This window comes from Hesperophylax consimilis, chromosome 1 (assembly GCF_061612785.1).
Source record: "Hesperophylax consimilis isolate HC1 chromosome 1, BYU_Hcon_1.0, whole genome shotgun sequence".
Lineage (NCBI taxonomy): Eukaryota > Metazoa > Arthropoda > Insecta > Trichoptera > Limnephilidae > Hesperophylax > Hesperophylax consimilis.
The window spans coordinates 14,412,038-14,436,609 of NC_142836.1; the positions used below are offsets into that span (position 1 = coordinate 14,412,038).

Consider the following 24,572-nt stretch of genomic DNA (forward strand, 5'->3'; position numbering starts at 1 on the left):
GTTCATTTATTGATTTACGTTACTAGTGATTACTGGTTAGTTGCTGTACAAACAATGTTTATGTATGAATAGCAAGAGATGACGTAGCCGCTTCAGGTACAAGAATTGAATATCCCTGCAAACACATTTGAAAACTTGCGACTTGAGAGCCCCGAATTAGATGAGAAAGGAACATCATTATAAAACGACTGAACATCATAAATTTCTGACTTTTAAATGACTTGCCGTCTGTGTTTATTTATTAATGTATGTATTAATATTTGCTACATAGATGTTACAAAGCACTTAAACTTGATATAAGAAACACCCTTTCTTTCTTTGGTTGCTTTTAAATTATTCAACATTTTAACTACGGGTAAAGTAAAAAGAGTTATTTTTATTTATGGCATTTTATTGTTGATTATTTTTATAAATAATATTCGTCAAATTTGTATAATATAACTGCATTAAAACACGTAGATTGACAGTAACACCTAAGGTGCATCTTATTAAGTCGTCACGCTCATATGACAAGATTTAAAATTTATTCCAATGAAAAATTATGAACCTTTTAAAATAAATCAATTTGAGGATAAACATAATTTATTTTCGTTTACAATAAATAGGTTCCTGAGGGACGAGTTCTTTACACAATATAAGGCATTCAATTAAAGGAGTATTCGTTTAAAAATTAATGGCAGTGAAATATTATATTCATAGTTCCCTCGTCCCTCTATACAATTGTTTTAAAGATACAATTCAGTGGTTTATTTGCTAAGGCAATAATTCATTGACATAGTTAAGGCCCCACGTTCATCCCATATGGATATGTCCGAGAAGATAAAAATATATAAAATCCCATCGGACAAATCCAAAGAGCTCGCATTTCGAATTGTATTAGAACATTTAAATACTAAACGAAATGCGATCAATTAATAACTTAGAAATGCGTAAATTTATAAAGAGATTCTCTTTATTTCAAATCAATTCATTGAGGATATCTGGCTTTACAATCTTCTATCCTTCATGCTTCTTCTATGAGGAGATCTAATCTGAGCATAGTTGGGGTTTATAAAGGCTTGTGATAAAATTTGTTGAAAGCTGTTGGGGTCAAAGAAGCTTGGCTGACCCAACTGCTCAAGAGACTTGAAGTAGTTGGCATTGTTTGAGCCACCAGCATTACACTGGCTGCAGGGGTATGGAACTGGGACTGCCGCAGGGAACATGGGTTGGACCGTAGCACCTGTAGCTCCTGTAGCACCCCCTCCTGGACAGTAGGGGAAGAATATCACCGGTATAAACCCGATGATTCCGTACGGAGGAATGTAACTGGGCGGATATTGTTGAACAGGACGAGGAGTTGTTGTCGTTTGCTGAACAGCTGTTGGAATTGTTTGGTTTTGATTTTGTACTAAATAGCATGGGCAAGTTCCGGGATTAGGGCCTACGGCTGGTAGTGGGTATGGAATTACATAAAGAGGAGCCGTCGGATTTTGGTTGCCTTGTATGTAATTTGGGGGCCTATGGTTTGGTGGGTGAACACCTGATGCATCAAGTCCTGGATTTACTTCATAATCGATACCTCCTGGTTGACCTGGATAGCCTCCTACTTGTTGTCCCGGTGGTCCAGGTTGACCTGGTTGTCCTGGTTGACCTGGTTGACCCGGTTGACCTGGTTGACCTGGATACGCTCCTTGGCCTGTCTGGCCTGGTTGAACAGGTAACCCTGAAGGGCCTGGTTGACCTGGATATCCTTCTGGACCTTGTTGTCCCGGTGATCCTGGTTGACCCGGTTGTCCTGGTTGACCTGGATATACTCCTTGGCCTGGCTTTCCTGGTTTACCTGGGTAACCTTCTGGGCCTTGTTGTCCCGGTAATCCTGGTTGACCCGGTTTTCCTGGCTGACCCGGTTTACCTGGTTGACCCGGTTGTCCTGGTTGACCTGGGTACGCTCCTTGACCTGTCTGGCCTGGTTGACCAGGTAACCCTGAAGGGCCAGGTTGACTTGGATATCCTTCTGGACCTTGTTGTCCCGGTGATCCTGGTTGACCCGGTTGTCCTGTTTGACCTGGATATACTCCTTGGCCTGGCTTTCCTGGTTGACCCGGTTGCCCTGTAGCGCCTGGTTTACCTGGGTAGCCTTCTGGGCCTTGTTGTCCCGGTAACCCTGGTTGACCTGGTTTTCCTGGCTGACCCGGTTTTCCTGATTCACCCGGTTTTCCCGGTTGACCCGGATATACTCCTTGGCCTGGCTGTCCTGGTTGACCAGGTTGATCTGGAGCACCTGGTTGACCTGGATAGCCTCCAGGGCCTTGTTGTCCTGGTTGTCCCGGCTGTCCATCAATTCCAGGTTGTCCTCCTTGGCCTGGTTTTCCAGGTTCGCCTGGTTGACCTGGTTGACCTGGCTGTCCATTAATTTCAGATTGACCTCCTGGTTGTTCATCGGGTTTGTATTGATTTTCGATTGCAGGCATTTCTTCCGGACTTTCAATTCCGGGTTCGGGAACCTCGCCTGTAAGAAGAAATTATATTTTAAATAACACTTCTTTTTAGTTAACCATTTTCTGTCGAAACCGTCCACCACTGTTGCCTAGTTCTACGAAAAGAGTTCTATAAAATGAATCTTTGATCATTATTTTACAAGGCAACTTCAGGTACCAAACTAATAAATATTTTACCTTCAGGTCTAATCGGCTGCCCACCAATTCCACCTGGTCCATTGGGTCCATTGGAGCCTCCTGGAGCATTTCCTGCAAACAACCGTGCATTAAATACATGTGTTATACGTTAGATGTTAAAATAAAATGACAACTAAAAAACAGTTTTTCATGAAAATTAAAAACAAACACATATTACAAAAGTGCCTCTAAAGCTAAGGCGATATTTCAATATTAGACGATTTCACTTTTACTTTAGCTCCGAATACACGGTCTGCGTAGTTTCATAAAAATATGAATTAAGGTGATCTTCTTAAATGGATAATTATCGGTCATATATTAAATCAATTATTAAGTATGGAAAAATAATTGAGGATAATGTATTGATTTAATAACTTTATACTATGGGATATAATATTAATTTTTCAATTAAACAACATAAAGTCTATTTCACCATGTCCCAGAGTGGTGGATACTAGTTACCATCACCCTTGTGAAAGACCATTGCTTTGAATCGAAATATTGCTTAACGTGAGATGTTTTTAATTACCACGTCTAAATTAGCTAGCCTCTATAATTTTTTTCTTTCTCGTCTGTTTCTCCTACCTCCAACAATCTAAGCCTCACAAAATACCAGAAATTGGATATATAAACCGGATATATGTAACCGGGATAGCCAGATGTACCTCCAGAGCCAGGTGTTCCAGCTGTTCCTGGAGTTCCAGTGGACCCTGGATATCCTGGACTAAAAGAAGCCTAAATGATAAAATTGCTACAATTTAAAGATGGAAGAAAGACATTTTCAAATTACAATCCTGGTATCTAGTAGTGTAACCATTTGCTTATCCAAGGCTTTTCTACGTTGAGAATATTGGTAAACGAAAATTGAAAACATTTTTGTTAAATAACCAAAAATTGAGATTAAGAAAAAAATACTTAAGACCAACTTTATTTATTATTTAGGGGTGTTCGACAGCCCAGTGGATGGGACGCTTGAGTAAAAGTCGGTCAACATGTATCAGGGCGATTGATAAACTGTGATGCATACAAATGAAAAACATTTTATCTGGGAAGCCAGATGAGCCGGAATTATCAAGACTATTAAATTCTTTTGTTAAAAAAAAATTATATTATTATTATACCATAACTAAAGCACAGTTATCGATAACACCGCCTAAATATTAATTAAATTTAATTTCAGTACAGTCGTTTGAAGTCCTCACCTGTTACTTCTCCAACAACAATAGGTCCACCTAAGCCTTCTGTTTCACCTCCTTCTAGTGACCCAGGGGTTTGAGTTCCACCACTTGGTCTATTTACACTGCCAGATCCTCCGGGTTTTCCTGGCGTTCCTGGTTGGCCTGGTTGGCCTGGCTTTCCTGGGGCCCCTGGCGTTCCAGAATTTTCTGGTCCCTGTGGTCTAATTGGACCACCGGGTTCACCAGACCCTCCTGGATATCCCTGTTGACCAGGTACTCCTGGTGAGCCGGGAGTACTTGGGCTATCTGGTTTTTCTGGGGATTCCGGTCGTCCCGGTTGTTCTTGTCCTCCTGGATAATGTTGTCCGCCCGGTCCCCCGGGGCCGTTTAGTCCTCCTGGTTCACCTGGTCCTCCAGGCCCTCCAGGCCCTCCAGGCCCTCCAGGTCCACCAGGTGACCCAGATGTTCCCGGTCTGCCTGGTTTTCCCGGCAATCCCGGTTTGCCTGGTTGTACTTGTTGACCTGGTTGACCTAGTCCTCCTGGATAATATTGGCCATCCGGCCCTCCGGCGCCGTTTTGTCCTCCTGGTCCTCCAAAGCCAACTCCAGGTCCAACGGGAGCCCCCGGAGAGCCTGGTTGTCCAGGTTGCCCTTGTTGTTCTGTTTGGCCCGGTTGCCCTTGCCCTCCAAGACCGCTTGATACTCCTGAAAAACATATTAATTGTAAAACGCTTTCGGTTATTTGAATAACAAATTTATAATATTAAAAAAAAGAATAAACATAAATGCTATAAAATATATAATCAAAGATAGGTACGGAAGAATCATTTTAATATTTGCGCACACAGTAACGAACGATAATTTTTTTTAACCTGTTTAGAATACCCCCCTTTGTCCTTGCTGTCTTTTTTACCCGCATTTTCCAAAAGATACTGGGTGCGTATCGCCCTATATTAATTCTGCTTAAATTTATATTCAGTTAAACAATTTTCCTTTTGATTTTTTTTCATTCTTCATCCAGTTAACAACTACCCATGCTTGTGGGTCTCTTTAAAATGATTAACCTAAGAATCTTCCATAGTAATTTTCTTATCCCAAAATCTGTTTAATGTTCTACGTCACACTCGTACTTACGCGCAAGTAAATTAGTTACAAAAAAAACGAAGATAAGACTATAAGACTGACGCACCTTAATATTCGAGTGGCAATACAAATAAAAGTACCAACGTGTATATTACTTCTAATCCTGGTAAAAGATGGATTTTGAAAATTACAAACATTAAATAATTTAAACTACACGATTTCTGAGAAAGAGATTACCGTGTGATAACTTATTAAAAACCACGACATTTATTAAATAAACTATAATCGACAGGTTTTTCTTCTCGGTTTCTTATATTCTTTGTCATCTAATTTACTAAAAGAAAATAATTTGTATTTCATGGATTATGTCAAGATTGTTTCTTGGTGTTCTCCAGAGCTCCAATTAAGATTAAGATTGCTTCAATTAATTATTGTTTAAATATATAACAGAAATTATTTTGTATTCCAGGTCACTTGATGATCTAAAATTATTCCTGGAAAGACAAACTTAAGAACACTGCATTTGACTCCAATCGGACATTGATAGCATTGTGGAAAGGAGTAATGGAATCAGATTGAGTTCAATGTTTCATTCTTGAATATTAACGGTATATTATTTCATAAAAAAAAAAATATATATATATATATATATATATAACATGTTTCCACAGTGACGGATCTTGGTATCGTGTTTGATGGTAGGCTTAAATTTGAAGTTCATATCGAAATGACGTGGCTACGCACTACGAGGAATTTTATAGACACCGGGTTCTCATACAATGCATTGGTTAGGAGTAGGCTCGAGAGAGTTGTAGAAGATTCAGAAGATATGTCTAAGATTTCTCTATCCGATAGAATATGGCTACTACCCGTAGTTCTAACATATGGACTATCTCAAGGGTATAATCGGAATGAACTATCTACGGGACAAAAGGGATGTGCACTAGGCATTTCTTCAAACTGATTCGTCGACGGTTTTAAAATTCGGAGAGCATTCATTTATATTTTTTCGATGGTTATTTCCATCACCGACAGAATAGATTGTTTTATCTCCTGACTTGCAGGACTAACTTGCCCATGGTCATGATGGTGAGCAATTTTGCAGATGAACAGCATTATTTTGGATATCGATATTTTGGCATTAGTATGCTTGCATTTAAATGGCCAGACTTGCTGCTGCTAGTACAGTCGGAAACATTTAAAGCTTTTGATCTTTTATACTTATACGTCTGCATTCTTTAATTTATATTTATGTTTCATAACATGTAACTTAAAAATGCACCAAATTTTAAAATTAGAATCAAAAATGAATTGAATTGTCTAGTAATCAAACAATATAAGCTTTATTCTCACCTGGTTTTCCTGGTCCGCCAGGTCCCCCCGGGCCTCCAGGTGCACCGGGTGTACCTGGGCTGCCTGGTTTTCCCGGTGATCCCGGCTGTCCTGGTTGTCCTGTTTCTCCTTGTCCACCTGGATAATATTGGCCGCCTGGTCCGCCGGGGCCGTTCGGTCCCCCTGGCCCGCCAGGACCTCCAGGTCCTCCTGGTGCTCCGGGTGTACCTGGGCTGCCTGGTTTTCCCGGTGATCCTGGCTGTCCTGGTCTTCCTGTTTCTACTTGTCCACCTGGATAGTATTGGCCACCTAGTACTCCGGGGCCATTTGGACCTCCTGGCCCACCAGGACCTCCAGGTCTTCCTGGTGCCCCGGGTGTACCTGGGCTGCCTGGTTTTCCCGATGATTCTGGTTGTCCTGGTCGTACTGTTTCTCCTTGTCCACCTGGATAATATTGGCCGTTCGGTCCCCCTGGCCCGCCAGGACCTCCAGGTCCTCCTGGTGCCCCGGGTGTACCTGGGCTGCCTGGTTTTCCCGGTGACCCCGGCTGTCCTGGTCGTCCTGGTTCACCTTGTCCACCTGGATAATATTGACCTGGTCCACCGGGGCCGTTTGGTCCCCCTGGCCCGCCAGGACCTCCAGGTCCTCCTGGTGCCCCGGGTGTACCTGGGCTGCCTGGTTTTCCCGGTGACCCCGGCTGTCCTGGTCGTCCTGGTTCACCTTGTCCACCTGGATAATATTGACCTGGTCCACCGGGGCCGTTCGGTCCCCCTGGCCCGCCAGGACCTCCAGGTCCTCCTGGTGCCCCGGGTGTACCTGGGCTGCCTGGTTTTCCCGGTGACCCCGGCTGTCCTGGTCGTCCTGGTTCACCTTGTCCACCTGGATAATATTGACCTGGTCCACCGGGGCCGTTTGGTCCCCCTGGCCCGCCAGGACCTCCAGGTCCTCCTGGTGCCCCGGGTGTACCTGGGCTGCCTGGTTTTCCCGGTATTCCCGGCTGTCCAGGTCGTCCTGGTTCACCTTGTCCACCTGGATAATATTGACCTCCTGGTCCACCGGGGCCGTTCGGTCCCCCTGGCCCGCCAGGACCTCCAGGTCCTCCTGGTGCCCCGGGTGTACCTGGGCTGCCTGGTTTTCCCGGTATTCCCGGCTGTCCAGGTCGTCCTGGTTCACCTTGTCCACCTGGATAATATTGACCTCCTGGTCCACCGGGGCCGTTCGGTCCCCCTGGCCCGCCTGGACCTCCAGGTCCTCCTGGTGCTCCAGGTGTACCTGGGCTGCCTGGTTTTCCCGGCGATCCTGGTTGTCCTGGTCTTCCTGTTTCTCCTTGTCCACCTGGATAATATTGGCCGATTGGTCCTCCGGGGCCGTTCGGTCCCCCTGGCCCGCCAGGACCTCCAGGTCCTCCTGGTGCTCCGGGTGTACCTGGGCTGCCTGGTTTTCCCGGTGATCCTGGCTGTCCTGGTCTTCCTGTTTCTCCTTGTCCACCTGGATAATATTGGCCGCCTGGTACTCCGGGGCCGTTTGGACCTCCTGGCCCACCAGGACCTCCAGGTCCTCCTGGTGCCCCGGGTGTACCTGGGCTGCCTGGTTTTCCCGGTGACCCCGGCTGTCCTGGTCGTCCTGGTTCACCTTGTCCACTTGGATAATATTGACCTGGTCCACCGGGGCCGTTTGGTCCCCCTGGCCCACCAGGACCTCCAGGTCCTCCTGGTGCCCCGGGTGTACCTGGGCTGCCTGGTTTTTCCGGTATTCCCGGCTGTCCAGGTCGTCCTGGTTCACCTTGTCCACCTGGATAATATTGACCTCCTGGTCCACCGGGGCCGTTCGGTCCCCCTGGCCCGCCAGGACCTCCAGGTCCTCCTGGTGCCCCGGGTGTACCTGGGCTACCTGGTTTTCCCGGTATTCCCGGCTGTCCTGGTCGTCCTGGTTCACCTTGTCCACCTGGATAATATTGACCTCCTGGTCCACCGGGGCCGTTGGGTCCCCCTGGCCCGCCAGGACCTCCAGGTCCTCCTGGTGCCCCGGGTGTACCTGGGCTGCCTGGTTTTCCCGGTATTCCCGGCTGTCCAGGTCGTCCTGGTTCACCTTGTCCACCTGGATAATATTGACCTCCTGGTCCACCGGGGCCGTTCGGTCCCCCTGGCCCGCCAGGACCTCCAAGTCCTCCTGGTGCCCCGGGTGTACCTGGGCTGCCTGGTTTTCCCGGTATTCCCGGCTGTCCAGGTCGTCCTGGTTCACCTTGTCCACCTGGATAATATTGACCTCCTGGTCCACCGGGGCCGTTCGGTCCCCCTGGCCCGCCAGGACCTCCAGGTCCTCCTGGTGCCCCGGGTGTACCTGGGCTGCCTGGTTTTCCCGGTATTCCCGGCTGTCCAGGTCGTCCTGGTTCACCTTGTCCACCTGGATAATATTGACCTCCTGGTCCACCGGGGCCGTTCGGTCCCCCTGGCCCACCTGGACCTCCAGGTCCTCCTGGTGCTCCAGGTGTACCTGGGCTGCCTGGTTTTCCCGGCGATCCTGGTTGTCCTGGTCTTCCTGTTTCTCCTTGTCCACCTGGATAATATTGGCCGCTTGGTCCACCGGGGCCGTTTGGTCCCCCTGGCCCGCCAGGACCTCCAGGTCCTCCTGGTGCCCCGGGTGTACCTGGGCTGCCTGGTTTTCCCGGTGACCCCGGCTGTCCTGGTTCTCCTTGTTCCCCTGGATAATATTGACCACCTGGTCCTCCGGGGCCATTCGGACCTCCTGGCCCACCAGCACCTCCAGGTCCTCCGGGTGCCCCGGGTGTACCTAGAATACACAATATAAAACATTCTTAGTAACAATAATAAATTAAAAATTTAATAAAAATAACGGATTGTAAAAAAATAATTTTTAGTATTTTATCACTCGTCTGAATTTGATAACGAGTCTTTTATATATTTTCACATACCACCAGTTATAATTTTGAAAACTTAGTTAAAATAATAATTATATGGTTTTTTTATCATACAAAACATGTTTAAAATTTAAAAATTGATAATGAAATTAAACCCTTTATACTTTTATTTATTTTTTAATAAAAGCTATTCAGTTTTTAAAAAAAACACAGCGTCCCGGAAGGTTTTTGGGATATGATTTCTGCGACAGAGAGGATTGGAAGATTTTTTTTGTAGCTTCATTTTTAATACTAATGTGGTTTTTGGTAAAGATAAGTGGGATAACATATCATAGTAGTTTACCTGGTCCTCCCGATCCTCCCTGGTAGTCTGGTTTAACGGGATAGTACTGACCGTCTTCCGTTCCAGGGCCACCGCTAGGTCCACCGTTAGGCCCACCGGGTCCTCCTGAAAGCGTTTTAATAACTAATTGGACTCAAAATGGAATATTGCTTCGTACAGTTAATTGGTATTAGTTCAAAACACTAGGTACTAATGAATTTTTACAGATTTTAGTACAAAAAAAAAATGATAAAGCACCTGGTCCTCCTGGTCCACCAGGTCCACCGGGTCCACCTGGAGCTCCTGGCGCACCAGGTTTTCCTCCAACTCCGCCTCCTACAAAATGAAAAATTCCTGGATTTATATTTTCGCGTGTAGTGAAAAATAAAAATCTAATTTATTTGCGCTTACGTGTTTCTCAAATTAAAACATTTAAATCAAACGTAAACACACCTGCTCCACCAGATCCTCCTGGTCCTCCTGGTGTTCCTGGAGCTCCAGGTTTCCCTGGTTTACCACCACTACCTCCGCTTCCACCACCGTGTGGGCCTCCTAAACATTAAAAATTCATGCATTCAAATATTCGTCTGAAGCAAAACATATTTTTTTTTTTTTTTTTAAAAAGAAAGACAAACATTCCCGGGTTACGAATAACCCAACAATGTTTGAAAATCTCCTACTACCATCACAGAAAGCCGAAAATGTTGCTTGTGTTGTGATGGAGGACTTAGCCAGCCGAGGAATCGAACACGCGACGCTCGGGTGAGACCCAAGCGCTATGCCCACTCAACCACTGACCGGTCAAAGATGTTGGTGCTAAATTTAAGATGTTGGTGCTAACTACTCTTTGATGTAAAACTAAACATTTGAATTGACCTAGTTAAAGTAAACATAAACGCACCTGGTCCTCCCGATCCATTCGATCCACCAGGTCCACCAGGTCCACCAGGCCCTCCTGGTCCTCCTGGGGTTCCCGGCGCACCAGGTTTGCCATCATTTCCACCTCCGCCGCTGGTTGGGCCACCTGAAAAATAAAAAAAATTCATGTGTCAAAATATGTCTGCGGCAAAACATAATATCTGACGAAATGATATTGACAATATATTTTGTATTTTTCATCCTTAACACCAGGATAAGATTGAAATGTAACATAAATGCACCTGTTCCCCCTGGTCCGCTTGGTCCACCATGTCCACCAGGTCCACCAGGTCCACCAGGTCCTCCTGGTCTGCCTGGTTTTCCTGGAGCACCAGGCTTACCACCACCCCCGCCTCCGCCACCGCCCGAGCCTCCTAGGAAAAAAACAATTTGAAGTATTGATAAAAACAAGATTTTAGTTAAACTAACTAAAATTAAAAGTTTTTTCAAATCTTAAACAACAAAATTGTATTAATCATAAAATATTGCACACCTGCCCCACCGGGTCCTCCATGTTCAGCTGGCTTGCCTGGCTGGTAAGGTCCACCACCTCCACTTGGACCACCTAGAAAATTATGGCATTATAGTTTACAATTATTGCACAAAACAGCAATAAATAATATTCCAACAACTTCTCACAAATTACCTGGCCCACCGGGACCTTCAGGTCCTCCCGGTCCACCGGGCGCACCTGGTGCTCCTGGTTTACCTGGTTGATATTGACCACCACCATACTGGCCTCCTAGAACATTATACCATTCGAGATTTAAAGGATAATCCTAAATAACCTGTTGTGTTAAATGTTTTCGCAGAGGAAGCTGAACACCAACTGCAATTTTAATTGTTAAATTATTTATTAACGCACCTGGACCACCAGGTCCTCCCGGTCCTGGTTTTCCCGGTTGGTATTGTCCACCGCCACCTCCACTTGGGCCTTTTAAAAAATATAATTTTGTTAAAAATCTAATGCCGTCAAAAACACGGTAATATAAAACATTATTTGTTTTGGTTTTAATTTTTTCTTTTAATTGTGAGATGAGAATTTAAAGTTTTATCAATTTACCCATCAACATTCAAAATTTCTAAATAATATTAATAACCATTAAGTACTGTATGAACAATGATAGCTTAATTTTTATTTATCTATTATTTTTGTTATAAATCATTAATATCACAAAATTTTGAATGAACAGTAATGTTGCCACATGGCAGCTAGTCTGCAGGTTGTACCATTTTTCTTAATTTAATAAACACACCACGTAATAATGTTGTTGATTAATTTAGATGAATTAATATGTTTGTTCCTATATGACAATTGTTTTATGTGATTGTTTGTTTGAATAATAAAAAAAAATCAGATTTACACGATATAAGTTTTTTTTTAAATAAATATGTATATCGCATTCACAAAATCAAAATTAATGGAAATTCACCTGATCCTCCTTGGGAGTCTGGTTTGCCAGGGTAATACTGTCCATTATCCGTTCCAGAACCCCCACTAGGTCCTCCTGAAAGAGTTTCAACATTAATTTGGATGAAGCCTCAAAAATGTGTTCAATTAGTTAATTTCTGCGTGCGGTTAGGAAATTTTAGACTTCTAACGGGTTTAACATACGAGTAAAAATATATATGGTTGAAGCAAATCTTTCTTTCAATCTCACATATCTTACATTGATTCACGCGCCAGCAAAAATTTTTTAAAACATTATTTTGTATTGCTCCGCCGGAATATGGCTCCATTATTTAAGCTCTTCTGAACAAAACCATATCCTAAAAAATAGAAAAGTATTAATTAGGTTTATGCGTTACCCGTATATACGAGAATATACGTACTATCCGGTGACTGGATAAATCATCACAATGATAATCACATCTTTAAAAAGTCATATGAAGTCATGGAAAGTGATGAAACAAAAACTTTATTAACTGGGTTAGGTTAGGTTTAAATTTTTTTTCATCCTTTCTAATGACTTTATATCATTTTTTAAAGGTGTGTTGAATTGTCGATGTGTTGATTTATCATGGAATCGTACTATCCATACCTGTATCGATCCTTGTTCTTAAAAGGATTGCTCGATTTCAAAAGCTTATAAGCCCACCGAAAATGTTTTTGATAAACATTTGTTTTAGTTAAACTCTGAAACTATACTTAACTATATATGAAATCGGTAAATTTACATACTTGTCTAACAAGAATACTCATGTGAGATCCCATACACTTTTTGATTTTCTGCTTAACGATTCTACATTGACCATCGACATTTTACAAACAGTTCAGCAAATGTCTCGCATGTCACGAATAATTAAACTGCCCCCATGACCATTTAATACGTACACGTATCTCAAATATGTAATCTTTCCCATAATGTATTGATGAATAACCGATTTATTTATATAGAACATTACTAAATAAATAAAGTTTTAGATTTAAGCACCTGGTCCGCCTGGCCCCCCGGGTCCACCTGGTCCACCTGGTTGACCTGGCGCTCCTGGTTTGCCTGGTTGGTACTGGCCCCCGTCACCCCCTTCACCTCCATTTGGGCTTCCTTTAAAATGACAAAAATTCAGATTAACATTTTTCATTTCAGAATAAAAGCAAAAGTAAAACACACTTGTTTAGTACACTGAAAGTTGAACACATGCATAGTAATTTCAATCAAAATTAATTCTAAACGCACCCGGTCCATTCGGTCCTCCGGGTCCTCCAGGTCCTCCTGGCCCTCCTGGTCCACCTGGTGCCCCTGGTGCAGCTGGTGCTCCTGGTTTGCCTGGTTGATATTGTCCTCCACCACCACTTGGGCCTCCTAGAACAGCACACGATTGGAAGTTCTAAATATTTGAAAAAGCCAAAAAAAGCCGGCATACTGCTGTGTGAACATCTGTTTTGTTATTTATAATTATTTCTTAATGCACCTGGTCCGTTTGGTCCACTGGGTCCACCAAGTCCACCGGGTCCTCCCAGTCCTCCTGGTCCACCAGGCGCCCCTGGTTGGCCCGGTTGGTATTGGCCACCACCTCCACTTGGGCCTCCTATAAATAATTTTGATAATAAATTAACATCGACGCCTCACAAAATAGACAATGCAAGAACCATAAAGTAAAAACACCTCTGTTTCCTCCCATTTTCCGCGAAAGTATCTTTCCGTCGATTTAATTAAAATTTTGCAAGGTAATGGTAAAAATTCAATGCCATAAATTTGTATGTTATTACATAGGAAAAATGGGAAATTGCCGTCTATTCATGTTTGGTCACCAGACACAACTCTGACCATTTCAAGCAACGAATTGATTCTGAATTGTTTTATTTCACTATAGTCTCTAACGCTTTGATGTACGCTCCGAAGCACATTTTTTAACACTAAATCATTTAATAACTCTACCCACAAATTGTTATCTCGATTGTAAAAGAGGACAAATCGAAATCAGATAGTGAGATGAGATTTTAGAGAGAAGAAGGAGAAGAAAAAAACCATAAAACATTGGTTTACCTGGTCCTCCTGGCCCTGGTTTGCCTGGTTGGTACTGTCCACCGCCTCCTCCACCACCTCCGCTCGGGCCACCTGGTCCTCCTGGACCCCCTGGTCCACCTGGTCCACCTGGTGTACCTGGTGCTCCTGGTTTTCCAGGTTGATATTGTCCACCGCCTCCTCCACCACCTCCGCTTGGGCCACCTGGTCCTCCTGGGCCTCCTGGTCCACCTGGTCCACCCGGTGTACCTGGCGCTCCTGGTTTTTCAGGTTGATATTGTCCGCCGCCTCCTCCACCACCTCCGCTTGGGCAACCTGGTCCTCCTGGGCCTCCTGGTCCACCTGGTCCACCCGGTGTACCTGGCGCTCCTGGTTTTCCAGGTTGATATTGTCCGCCGCCTCCTCCACCACCTCCGCTTGGGCCACCTGGTCCTCCTGGGCCTCCTGGTCCACCTGGTCCACCCGGTGTACCTGGCGCTCCTGGTTTTCCAGGTTGATATTGTCCGCCGCCTCCTCCACCACCTCCGCTTGGGCCACCTGGACCTCCTGGACCACCTGGTCCACCTGGTCCACCCGGTGTACCTGGCGCTCCTGGTTTTCCAGGTTGATATTGTCCGCCGCCTCCTCCACCACCTCCGCTTGGGCCACCTGGTCCTCCTGGGCCTCCTGGTCCACCTGGTCCACCCGGTGTACCTGGCGCTCCTGGTTTTCCAGGTTGATATTGTCCGCCGCCTCCTCCACCACCTCCGCTTGGGCCACCTGGTCCTCCTGGGCCTCCTGGTCCACCTGGTCTACCCGGTGTACCTGGCGCTCCTGGTTTTCCAGGTTGATATTGTCCGCCGCCTCCTCCACCACCTCCGCTTGGGCCACCTGGTCCTCCTGGGCCTCCTGGTCCACCTGGTCCACCCGGTGTACCTGGCGCTCCTGGTTTTCCAGGTTGATATTGTCCGCCGCCTCCTCCACCACCTCCGCTTGGGCCACCTGGTCCTCCTGGGCCTCCTGGTCCACCTGGTCCACCCGGTGTACCTGGCGCTCCTGGTTTTCCAGGTTGATATTGTCCGCCGCCTCCTCCACCACCTCCGCTTGGGCCACCTGGACCTCCTGGACCACCTGGTCCACCTGGTCCACCCGGTGTACCTGGCGCTCCTGGTTTTCCAGGTTGATATTGTCCGCCGCCTCCTCCACCACCTCCGCTTGGGCCACCTGGTCCTCCTGGGCCTCCTGGTCCACCTGGTCCACCCGGTGTACCTGGCGCTCCTGGTTTTCCAGGTTGATATTGTCCGCCGCCTCCTCCACCACCTCCGCTTGGGCCACCTGGTCCTCCTGGGCCTCCTGGTCCACCTGGTCTACCCGGTGTACCTGGCGCTCCTGGTTTTCCAGGTTGATATTGTCCGCCGCCTCCTCCACCACCTCCGCTTGGGCCACCTGGTCCTCCTGGGCCTCCTGGTCCACCTGGTCCACCCGGTGTACCTGGCGCTCCTGGTTTTCCAGGTTGATATTGTCCGCCGCCTCCTCCACCACCTCCGCTTGGGCCACCTGGTCCTCCTGGGCCTCCTGGTCCACCTGGTCCACCCGGTGTACCTGGCGCTCCTGGTTTTCCAGGTTGATATTGTCCGCCGCCTCCTCCACCACCTCCGCTTGGGCCACCTGGTCCTCCTGGGCCTCCTGGTCCACCTGGTCCACCCGGTGTACCTGGCGCTCCTGGTTTTCCAGGTTGATATTGTCCGCCGCCTCCTCCACCACCTCCGCTTGGGCCACCTGGTCCTCCTGGGCCTCCTGGTCCACCTGGTCCACCCGGTGTACCTGGCGCTCCTGGTTTTCCAGGTTGATATTGTCCGCCGCCTCCTCCACCACCTCCGCTTGGGCCACCTGGTCCTCCTGGGCCTCCTGGTCCACCTGGTCCACCCGGTGTACCTGGCGCTCCTGGTTTTCCAGGTTGATATTGTCCGCCGCCTCCTCCACCACCTCCGCTTGGGCCACCTGGTCCTCCTGGGCCTCCTGGTCCACCTGGTCCACCCGGTGTACCTGGCGCTCCTGGTTTTCCAGGTTGATATTGTCCGCCGCCTCCTCCACCACCTCCGCTTGGGCCACCTGGTCCTCCTGGGCCTCCTGGTCCACCTGGTCCACCCGGTGTACCTGGCGCTCCTGGTTTTCCAGGTTGATATTGTCCGCCGCCTCCTCCACCACCTCCGCTTGGGCCACCTGGTCCTCCTGGGCCTCCTGGTCCACCTGGTCCACCCGGTGTACCTGGCGGTCCTGGTTTGCCAGGTTGGTATTGTCCACCGCCACCTCCGCCGATTCCGTTTCCACTTCCTAAAGAAATCATACACAGATTACAAACTAGTTTTTAAGAATTGGGCTATTCCGCAAAATGTAAGTGCAGGAAACAAATATTGAAATTGAATTGTAATTGAAAATTGTGTTTAAAAGCCTTACATTGTTTGTTGAATGAAGTTTGTAAAATTATTTCAACTGAGAAAATTTTTAGTTTTTAACACATTATTAGAATGTGTACATTTATCGACTAGTTTCGATTACTTCAACCTTCTGCAGGATGGTATAGGTATTATCATTCAAAAATTAGCAAAAAGGATAACGAACAGGTAGAATCAGCTTGCTTGAGAGAAAAGAAAAACGCATTATTCATGAAACATGCTACTGGGTAGACATAATGATCATGAAACGAAGAATTCTTCTGGTAACAGTGTGTTTAAGAGAAACGGCTGCGTTGTCTTCTTTACAAAAAAACTAAAATTGGATTTGAGACCAAAGAACTTGATCAAAACTGAATAATGTTACTCCAAAGGAATAGTATTTACTATCTAGTGAGGATTTGTGCTGCCTTATTTATTTGTGTATTAAATTAGAAAATATAGGCCATTAAAATATTCTATAGACGTTTGTGAGTTATGATAATTATTAAAAAAAAATCTCTCCCAACCTACTATGAAAATACAATGAAATGCAAATTAAAAACAAAAAACGTGGTAAAAAATACGTTTTTTGTGTCGGAATTTAAAATTTATGTACGACAAAGTAGAAATACAGCGTAGGGAGTGTGAGTGTGAGCTACTTTGCTCAGGCTGAATGACCTGGGGAACAGTGTCACGAACGGTGCCTCCGAGAAACAGGATCGCATCTCGGAGTATTTAGACCTTGCACTCTTTAGCACTTGGGGCTCTGCTGGAGTGTCCCTTCTATTTCTTCTGTTAAATTAATGAAGAGATAGTATAATGGACATGTAGCCTAAGTGCTCACGTGAACTATATATGTTAACCATCTCCGCTCTATAAATAAATTAATTAAATTAAAATTAAATTAAGAAATACGACAAATTTGTGATCCAACGAAAATTGTTCTTTTGGAAATAAGATTTAAACACATCAAAATATTTTTTTTATTGGTTCGTATTGTTTATATTAAATTTCATTATATTATTTTTTAGGAATTACCACTAAATAACAAATAATTTCCAAAATGAAAAATCGATTTCCTTAATTGCACATATTTTATAATTTGAAACACAAATATACTAAGAAGCTTATATACGTACTTCTTGTGATTTTCCTAAGTCCTCCAGAAGTCGATGAAAGCAAGGTCTTGCCTTAATCCAAAATATTTTTGGCGTAGGAAAATAATAATAATACTAAGGGCGTGAGCACACAGAGAGCGGTCAGAGTTCTGCGTTCTAGTGACCGTTGACCGCTCAAGAGTTCCAACGCACACAAGCGGCGTTCAAATTCTCGCGTTCTAGTTTCGTTTGGGTCTTTGCATATGCAACATGTCACTAGAAAGTTCATCATCCGTGAAAATATATTGCTCTTGTGGAGCTTAACATCTTCTAAAAAGAAAAGAAAGTATTGGGTGCACCCAATCAACACAACGCGAGAAGAACAAGGCGAATGTACTAATTATAAAATTTACTTAAAATTTAAATTTACTAGTAACAATTTCAAACCAAGCATCGACTTTTTTTCGCGTTTTTTATAATTTACATCACTTAAATCGTATAACAAACTCCTTTCCCTAACCAATTCAATTAACTTTTCTGTGTTTGTAACCTCAAACATCGCGGCGTTCTGGCGTTCTCTGCCTCGGCGGCAAAAGAACTCTTAGAACGCGGCGTTCCGTTTTGACCGCCGCGGTCTGACTGCCCGCTGTGTGCGTTGTTGTTATAGTATCAGTACATTCTAATGAACGCCGAACGCGGAACTCGGAACTCGGAACTCCTGACCGCTCTCTGTGTGCTCACGCTCTAAGTAAAATCATTGCATTAAGGCTCTGTTGTAAGCGTTCAAAAATAAGAAGTTTTTTTTTTTGAAAGGGAGATATATAAATACGAATGTTAGAGAGGGAGCGCAGTTATATTAAAAAAAAAATATTTTTTTATAGTGAATACCTCACAAGAGTCCCAACTGCTCCCGTCTGGAGCCAGTGAGACTATGGCATCCCCAATTGGGGGATGTTGTGAGGCTGAAGGTAAGTGGGGAAGGGAAAGAGGAAGGTAGGGAAGTACCTGGCTATTCAGATCTAGTCACTAAACACGGCTAAAGCCATTTGGAGCAACGTTTCAATTCTGAATGGTGGTCTTACACCAGGGCGATACTGGTAGTATCTTCCACTCTGGAACGTGCCGCAAATATATTATATATTATTTTAATTAATTAATTGTGAAATAACACAAATTAATCAAATAAAATTTATTTGCGCACGCCGGGTTCGAACCAGCGACCTTCGTAATGGCAGTCCAATGCGTTACCACTGGACTATGCCGGCCGTCAATAACAATAAGATTTATAAACAATAAGTTATATTCAATAAGATTTTACAAAATAAGTCAACCAATTATTTATTCATATGAACTTAATAACTCAACCCTTACCTTTGTTGAAGAAATTAATGACCTGGGCATCATTTTCGAATCTAAATTAAACTTTACATCTCACATAAACTCAATTAACAATAAGGCAATGAAAATGCTTGGATTCATTTTCCGAAACTCCAGAGGCTTCAGAAAAATTTCAACCTTGAAAATTTTGTATACATCTTTAGTTTGAAGTCAAGTCGAATATAACTCCTTGATCTGGTCCCCACATTATAAAATACATTCAGATTCAATAGAAAAAATACAACACAAATTCCTAAGACACATTAACTTTAAACTCGGTATTCCCATTGAAAGTATAAACTATAAACGTTATCATCAAAGGAATACATAAAGACTACAACATTCAAGATTTTGACGAAGATTTTATAGAACAAAATGAAGACATTTATCAACTTACCAAAGAAGACAGCAAACACATGCCCAAAATAATGGCAAAAATAAAAAACAAAAGAAGCGATCAACTATCCAACTACATCCTAGAAACAACCGGTCAAATGAGAAAACTATTAATCGAAAAAGGAAGAATAAACCTGGGATTTATGCGGGTTCACGTAGAGGACTCCAACTCATTGTCCCAATGCTACCACTGCCTGTGGTTCGAACATACTGCCAACAAGTGCCGAAAGAAAACAGAAAAACCCAAATGTCTCCACTGCGCAAAAGAACACATTCTAGCGAACTGCCCAAATAAAAATCAAACACCAAAGTGCTACAATTGTCTAGCCTTTAATAAAATAGAAATGGGAAAATAAATTCTAACCATCGAGCGAATGACAGCAAGTGCCACTACGTCAAGAAAATGACAGAATCTGCTTACCAGAAAATTGACTATAATTAAAATGCTATATTCATTAAAAAAAACAAGTAAGAAATTAATATCTCAACTATACTTTGTTTACAGCATATCAATGTCGACACCCTGTTTAATAGCGCCTGTTCAAATTTGCAGTATCTACTTAAGTACTAACAACTCACAGTCGAGTTACATTATTATTTATAAGTATATGATTATTATTGTTCCGCCCAATTATGACGTTATTAATAGAAACGAGTTCTTAATTACTAACAAAATATACTTCCGAACATATTTATTTGCACACTCATTCATCTGTAACACAATATTTCATGATGATTTCAGATGATTTCATAAATAATGAATTAGAAAAAAATATTAAAATTCAAGAATATGAATGCATATCCACTGATTCATGTAACAAAATTATTTCTAAAAACAACAGTGATATAATTATTATGCACCTAAATATTCGTAGTGTTCAAAAAAATTTTGAAGAGCTAACTCTAAAAATAAATAATTTAATAAAAAAACCGGACTTCATAGTATTATCCGAAACATTTACAAATGCTGAGTCACCTTCTTATTGCTTACCCGAATACAATTATATTTCTACCAAAATAGATATCAATAAAAATAGTGGAATAGTAATATTTGCAAGTAATAAATTTAGTATTATTAAAATAATTGAACACCCAATACATTTAGTTAACTGCATCGAAATACATTTTAAACTCGGCAAATCAATGTACCATCTAATAGCTATCTATAGAACGCACGGCTCGAATATAATTACGTTTATTAATGACCTTAAATGCATATTATCGAAATTTAAAAATAAGCTTTGTTTCATTGTAGGTGATTTTAACTTAAACATTAATGACAAAATTGAAAATGGTTGCAAAAATGAATACATTAACTGTATGACTGAACAAAACTTCATATCTTGCATAAATAAAAACACAAGAGAAATAAAAGAACATACTCCATCCTGCTGAGATCATATCTGGACAAACGTAAATATTAAAAATCTTCACAAATTAAAATCAATTGTTTGGAAAACTAACATAACTGACCATCATTCATGCTTACTTCTATATAATAACAATATTAAACAAAAAAAACATAATATAATAACTAAAAAATCCACCATTAATATGACCATTCTCACTGAAAAGCTAAAAAAAGAGGATTGGAACAATGTTTTAAACAGTAATGACACTGAAACATGTTCGACTAACTTTGAAAATACCCTGTCGCAACACATTAAAAATTCAACAAATGAAACAACAACACACATAAAATCTAAATTAAGATGTTTAAAGCCTTGGATTACACAAGGACTTATAATATCTATTAGAAACAAAGAAAAACTTTACAAGACAACTTTAAAAAATCCCCAAAATGAAAATGCATATATTTTATATAAAAAATATAAAAATAAATTAACAGCCTATATTAAAAAAAGTAAAGAAGATTTTTTTAAAAATAAAATATTATCCTCAGAAAATAACCAAAAACAAATGTGGAAAACAGTTAATTTGGCTATTGACAATACAAAAAAAACACAAAACGTAAAATATATTGAGCATGATAACAAAATTATAGATGCCAATATGCAACCTAAACAATGTGCAAACATATTTAACTCTTTTTTTGCTAATGTCGGAAAAAATCTTGCGAAAAATATCCAAAAATCTTTTATCCCGGAAAATCATAATAATGAAAACTTACAGGAACGTAATATACTCTCAACGTTTGAAACGACAACAGAATGTGAAATCATAAAAATAATAGATAATATGAAAGTAGGTTCGTCTCCCGGTTTTGATTCTATTACGGCACATATGTTAAAATCTATGAAACCTTATTTAATAAAACCAATCACTCATTTAATAAACCTAAGTTTAACAAAAGGAATATTTCCAACGAACTACAAAAATACAATAATCTCACCTATTTACAAATCTGGAGATCCACATCAAGTAACAAATTATCGACCAATCTGTTTAATTTCAAATATAGGAAAAATCTTTGAAAAAATAGTAAAAAAACAATTAGTCAATTTCCTAGATAATAATAAAATACTACACAAAAACCAGTTTGGATTTATAAAATCTCTCAGCACACAAGATGCTATTGCTAACGTAACTTCATACATTTACGAATCTTTAGATAAAAGTAAAAAATGTGCAGGTATATTTATTGATCTAAGGAAAGCCTTTGATAGCATATCGCATAAGATTCTACTAAAAAAAATGAATAATATAGGCATAAAAGACAATGCGATTAAATGGATTTCAAACTACCTAAAAAATCGACCACAAGTCGTAAAAATAAATAATGTCAATAGCGATAAAGAACATTCTGACTTTGGAATCCCGCAAGGTACAGTGCTTGGACCAATTCTTTTCACCATATATGTTAACGACATTTTCTTTCAACCACTACATGGCCAAATTACTTCGTATGCCGACGACACAGTTCTAATAATAAGCGAAAAAACTTGGGAAAACGTAATACTTAAAGCCACTGAAGACATAAATACTCTTAAGAATTTCTTCGACATTAATTTGCTATCACTAAATAGCGATAAAACATATGTAATTCCATTTGCAATACACACAAAAGACATCCCTAAAAATTTTAACATTATCATTCATGACAATTCCAAAATACATAATAAAAATTACTGTCTCCAAAACTGCACAATACTAAAAAACACAAACACAATCAAATATCTAGGAGTAATTATCGATAAAAATTTGAATTGGAAGGAACAAATATGTCAAATTGTAAAAAAAATCAGAAAACTGATATATGTATTTTTAAGAATCAGAAATTTTTTGTCTTTAAAAAACCTATATTTAATATATTATGCCTTGGTCCAATCAACGCTACAATATGGTATCATTAGTTGGGGATCCACATACAAAACTAACCTTACTCCAATAGAAGTGGTACAAAGGTTAATAATTAAAATAATATTACGAAAACCTTCCGATTACCCAACGGATCGATTATTCGAAGAATTTCAAGTGCCTTCATTTAAAGATCTTTATATTAAAAATGCACTAATTCAAATCATAAAAGAAAAAGACAAGTATCAATTTCTAACTGAAAACCGTACTAGACTTAAATATATTTTTCCATGCCCAAAATTAAACACTTCCTTTGCACAAAATTATTACACTTACCGGGCAAGAATTTTTTTCAATCGACTACCTGAAGAAATTAGAAACATTAATGATAACATCAAAATAATAAACACTGTAAAAAAATATTTTAAAGACAAACTCACAAAAAATAAAAATGTTTCCAATTGAATTAATCTTTAGAATAACTCACTTCATGAAAAATAACTCACTTCATTTAAATAAGTTTAAAATCATTTAATTTTTAATTACTTACTTATTGCAATAAAACAATGTACACTCCTCTTCCAGCCACAAGCTAATGCTTCTATGGAAGAGGGGTCCTGAAATATTTTATCTTATATTGTAACAAACAAACAAAAAAAAAAATAATTACTTAATGAAAAAATTAAATTTATTAAAACTCTCAGATCGAAGAATTATATCCGACTTAATATTTATGTTCAAAATTGTAAATGGTAGTGTAGACAGCCTTGATTTAATTAACCTCATTGAATTTCATGTACCCATAAGAGCTACTCGCTCTAAAACCCTCTTTAATTGTAACAATTCTAAGACTGAACATTTCAAACACTCGCTTGTACCTAGATTACATGAAATTAGTAATAGGTACGCAGATGTAGCAGATCTGTTTAACTGCACAGAAGCTATGTACAAAAAATCTTTAATATCATATCTTTTAAATCATGGCCAATAAAATGTAAGTCTACTCATACTTACGTAAAAAGTCAAATAAATATGTATATAAAATGAACTGCCTGGGGCAACTGAGGAAACTTAGGTCAATAAAAATAGTCAATAAGGTGAACCAACAGCTTGATTGGCACTTAACTACTTTCAACCAAAACCTGAATATAAATGCATACATTTTAGCTTTTGTAATATATTATATCAAATATCTATACTATCATACATTTCAATCAATACTAATCTAACCTAGTCTACCTATAAGTTTTGCAGGTACTTTTATCTCTAACTTTTTATATCCATCTAGAGTTTCTGTTAATTGTATATTTTCTGATGTCACTGTTTATAATTTACTGTATATGGTATATTTTATACCGTTGATATTAAAATAAAAATGATAATAACTAAGCGAAAATTGGGAAAATATTTAATTTAACACGACTAGTTTAAAATGGAGCAAAAATCTCTCGAAAAATGCCTTTTGTTTTTTTTTTGGAAAAGTAACATTTAAAGATATACTGTGAATTTTTCATACCGAAAACATTTTAAATAACAGAACAACATGTATTTTTAATAATTTTCGGAGCATACTTGACGCTTTTTTTGTAATATGGGAATTTCATATAATTAGCGTTTCGGCTCCACAGATGAATAGGTATTATCTTCAAAAACATATCAGTTTAATCGGTAGAAATTTAGAATGCGGGGGCTTAAGTGTTATCATACCTGGTCCACCTGGTCCTCCTAGTCCTCCTGGTCCTCCTGGTCTACCAGGTGTTCCCGGTCCTCCTGGTCCACCTGGTGTTCCCGGGGTTCCTGGTAATCCTGGATTGCCTGGAGTGCCAGGAGTTCCTGGTGTTCCTGGTCTGCCAGGGGATCCAAGTCCTCCATTTCCTCCGGGTGATCCTTGTCCTCCGTTTCCTCCAGGTGATCCCGGTCCTCCCTGTCCTCCGGGAAACCCTCCGTTTCCTCCTGGTGCATATGAAGGTCCTAAGACAGAAAATTAAGGCCATAGACTTCATGTCACAATATATAAAAATAAAAAATTCTTTAAGCTAGTGTAAGATTAAACCAACAAGTCTTGCTAGGTGAATAGAGTGTTATGCTAATACAAAGGAAAAAGAAGAGATGCAGGATTGGCTGCGAAGATTTTTTACCAAACTGTTGTGTTAAGTGGTGAAGCAATGCTGCTTTACCGGTTGTTCTTTAAATTC

General features: G+C 41.5%; 1 protein-coding gene across 1 annotated transcript in view; it reads right to left on the bottom strand.

Moving 5' to 3' along the window:
* Nucleotides 1-388: 388 nt before the first annotated feature.
* The window catches only part of LOC149426328 (uncharacterized), a 103,071-nt gene continuing 78,887 nt past the window's right edge, over nt 389-24,572 (bottom strand). Inside the window, exons 5-24 of the mRNA XM_089650679.1 lie at nt 24,085-24,348; nt 15,261-16,148; nt 14,151-15,203; nt 13,857-14,093; nt 13,282-13,398; nt 13,047-13,172; nt 12,804-12,914; nt 11,802-11,876; nt 11,234-11,302; nt 11,015-11,110; nt 10,862-10,933; nt 10,611-10,742; nt 10,352-10,474; nt 9,904-10,002; nt 9,709-9,786; nt 9,472-9,576; nt 6,272-9,040; nt 3,860-4,540; nt 2,658-2,729; nt 389-2,491 (exon numbers count right to left, since the gene is read on the bottom strand). Of these exons, the coding sequence (XP_089506805.1) occupies nt 987-2,491; nt 2,658-2,729; nt 3,860-4,540; nt 6,272-9,040; nt 9,472-9,576; nt 9,709-9,786; nt 9,904-10,002; nt 10,352-10,474; nt 10,611-10,742; nt 10,862-10,933; nt 11,015-11,110; nt 11,234-11,302; nt 11,802-11,876; nt 12,804-12,914; nt 13,047-13,172; nt 13,282-13,398; nt 13,857-14,093; nt 14,151-15,203; nt 15,261-16,148; nt 24,085-24,348 (8,672 nt within the window). The 3' untranslated portion in view covers nt 389-986. The remainder of the gene's footprint in view (nt 2,492-2,657; nt 2,730-3,859; nt 4,541-6,271; nt 9,041-9,471; nt 9,577-9,708; nt 9,787-9,903; nt 10,003-10,351; nt 10,475-10,610; nt 10,743-10,861; nt 10,934-11,014; nt 11,111-11,233; nt 11,303-11,801; nt 11,877-12,803; nt 12,915-13,046; nt 13,173-13,281; nt 13,399-13,856; nt 14,094-14,150; nt 15,204-15,260; nt 16,149-24,084; nt 24,349-24,572) is intronic.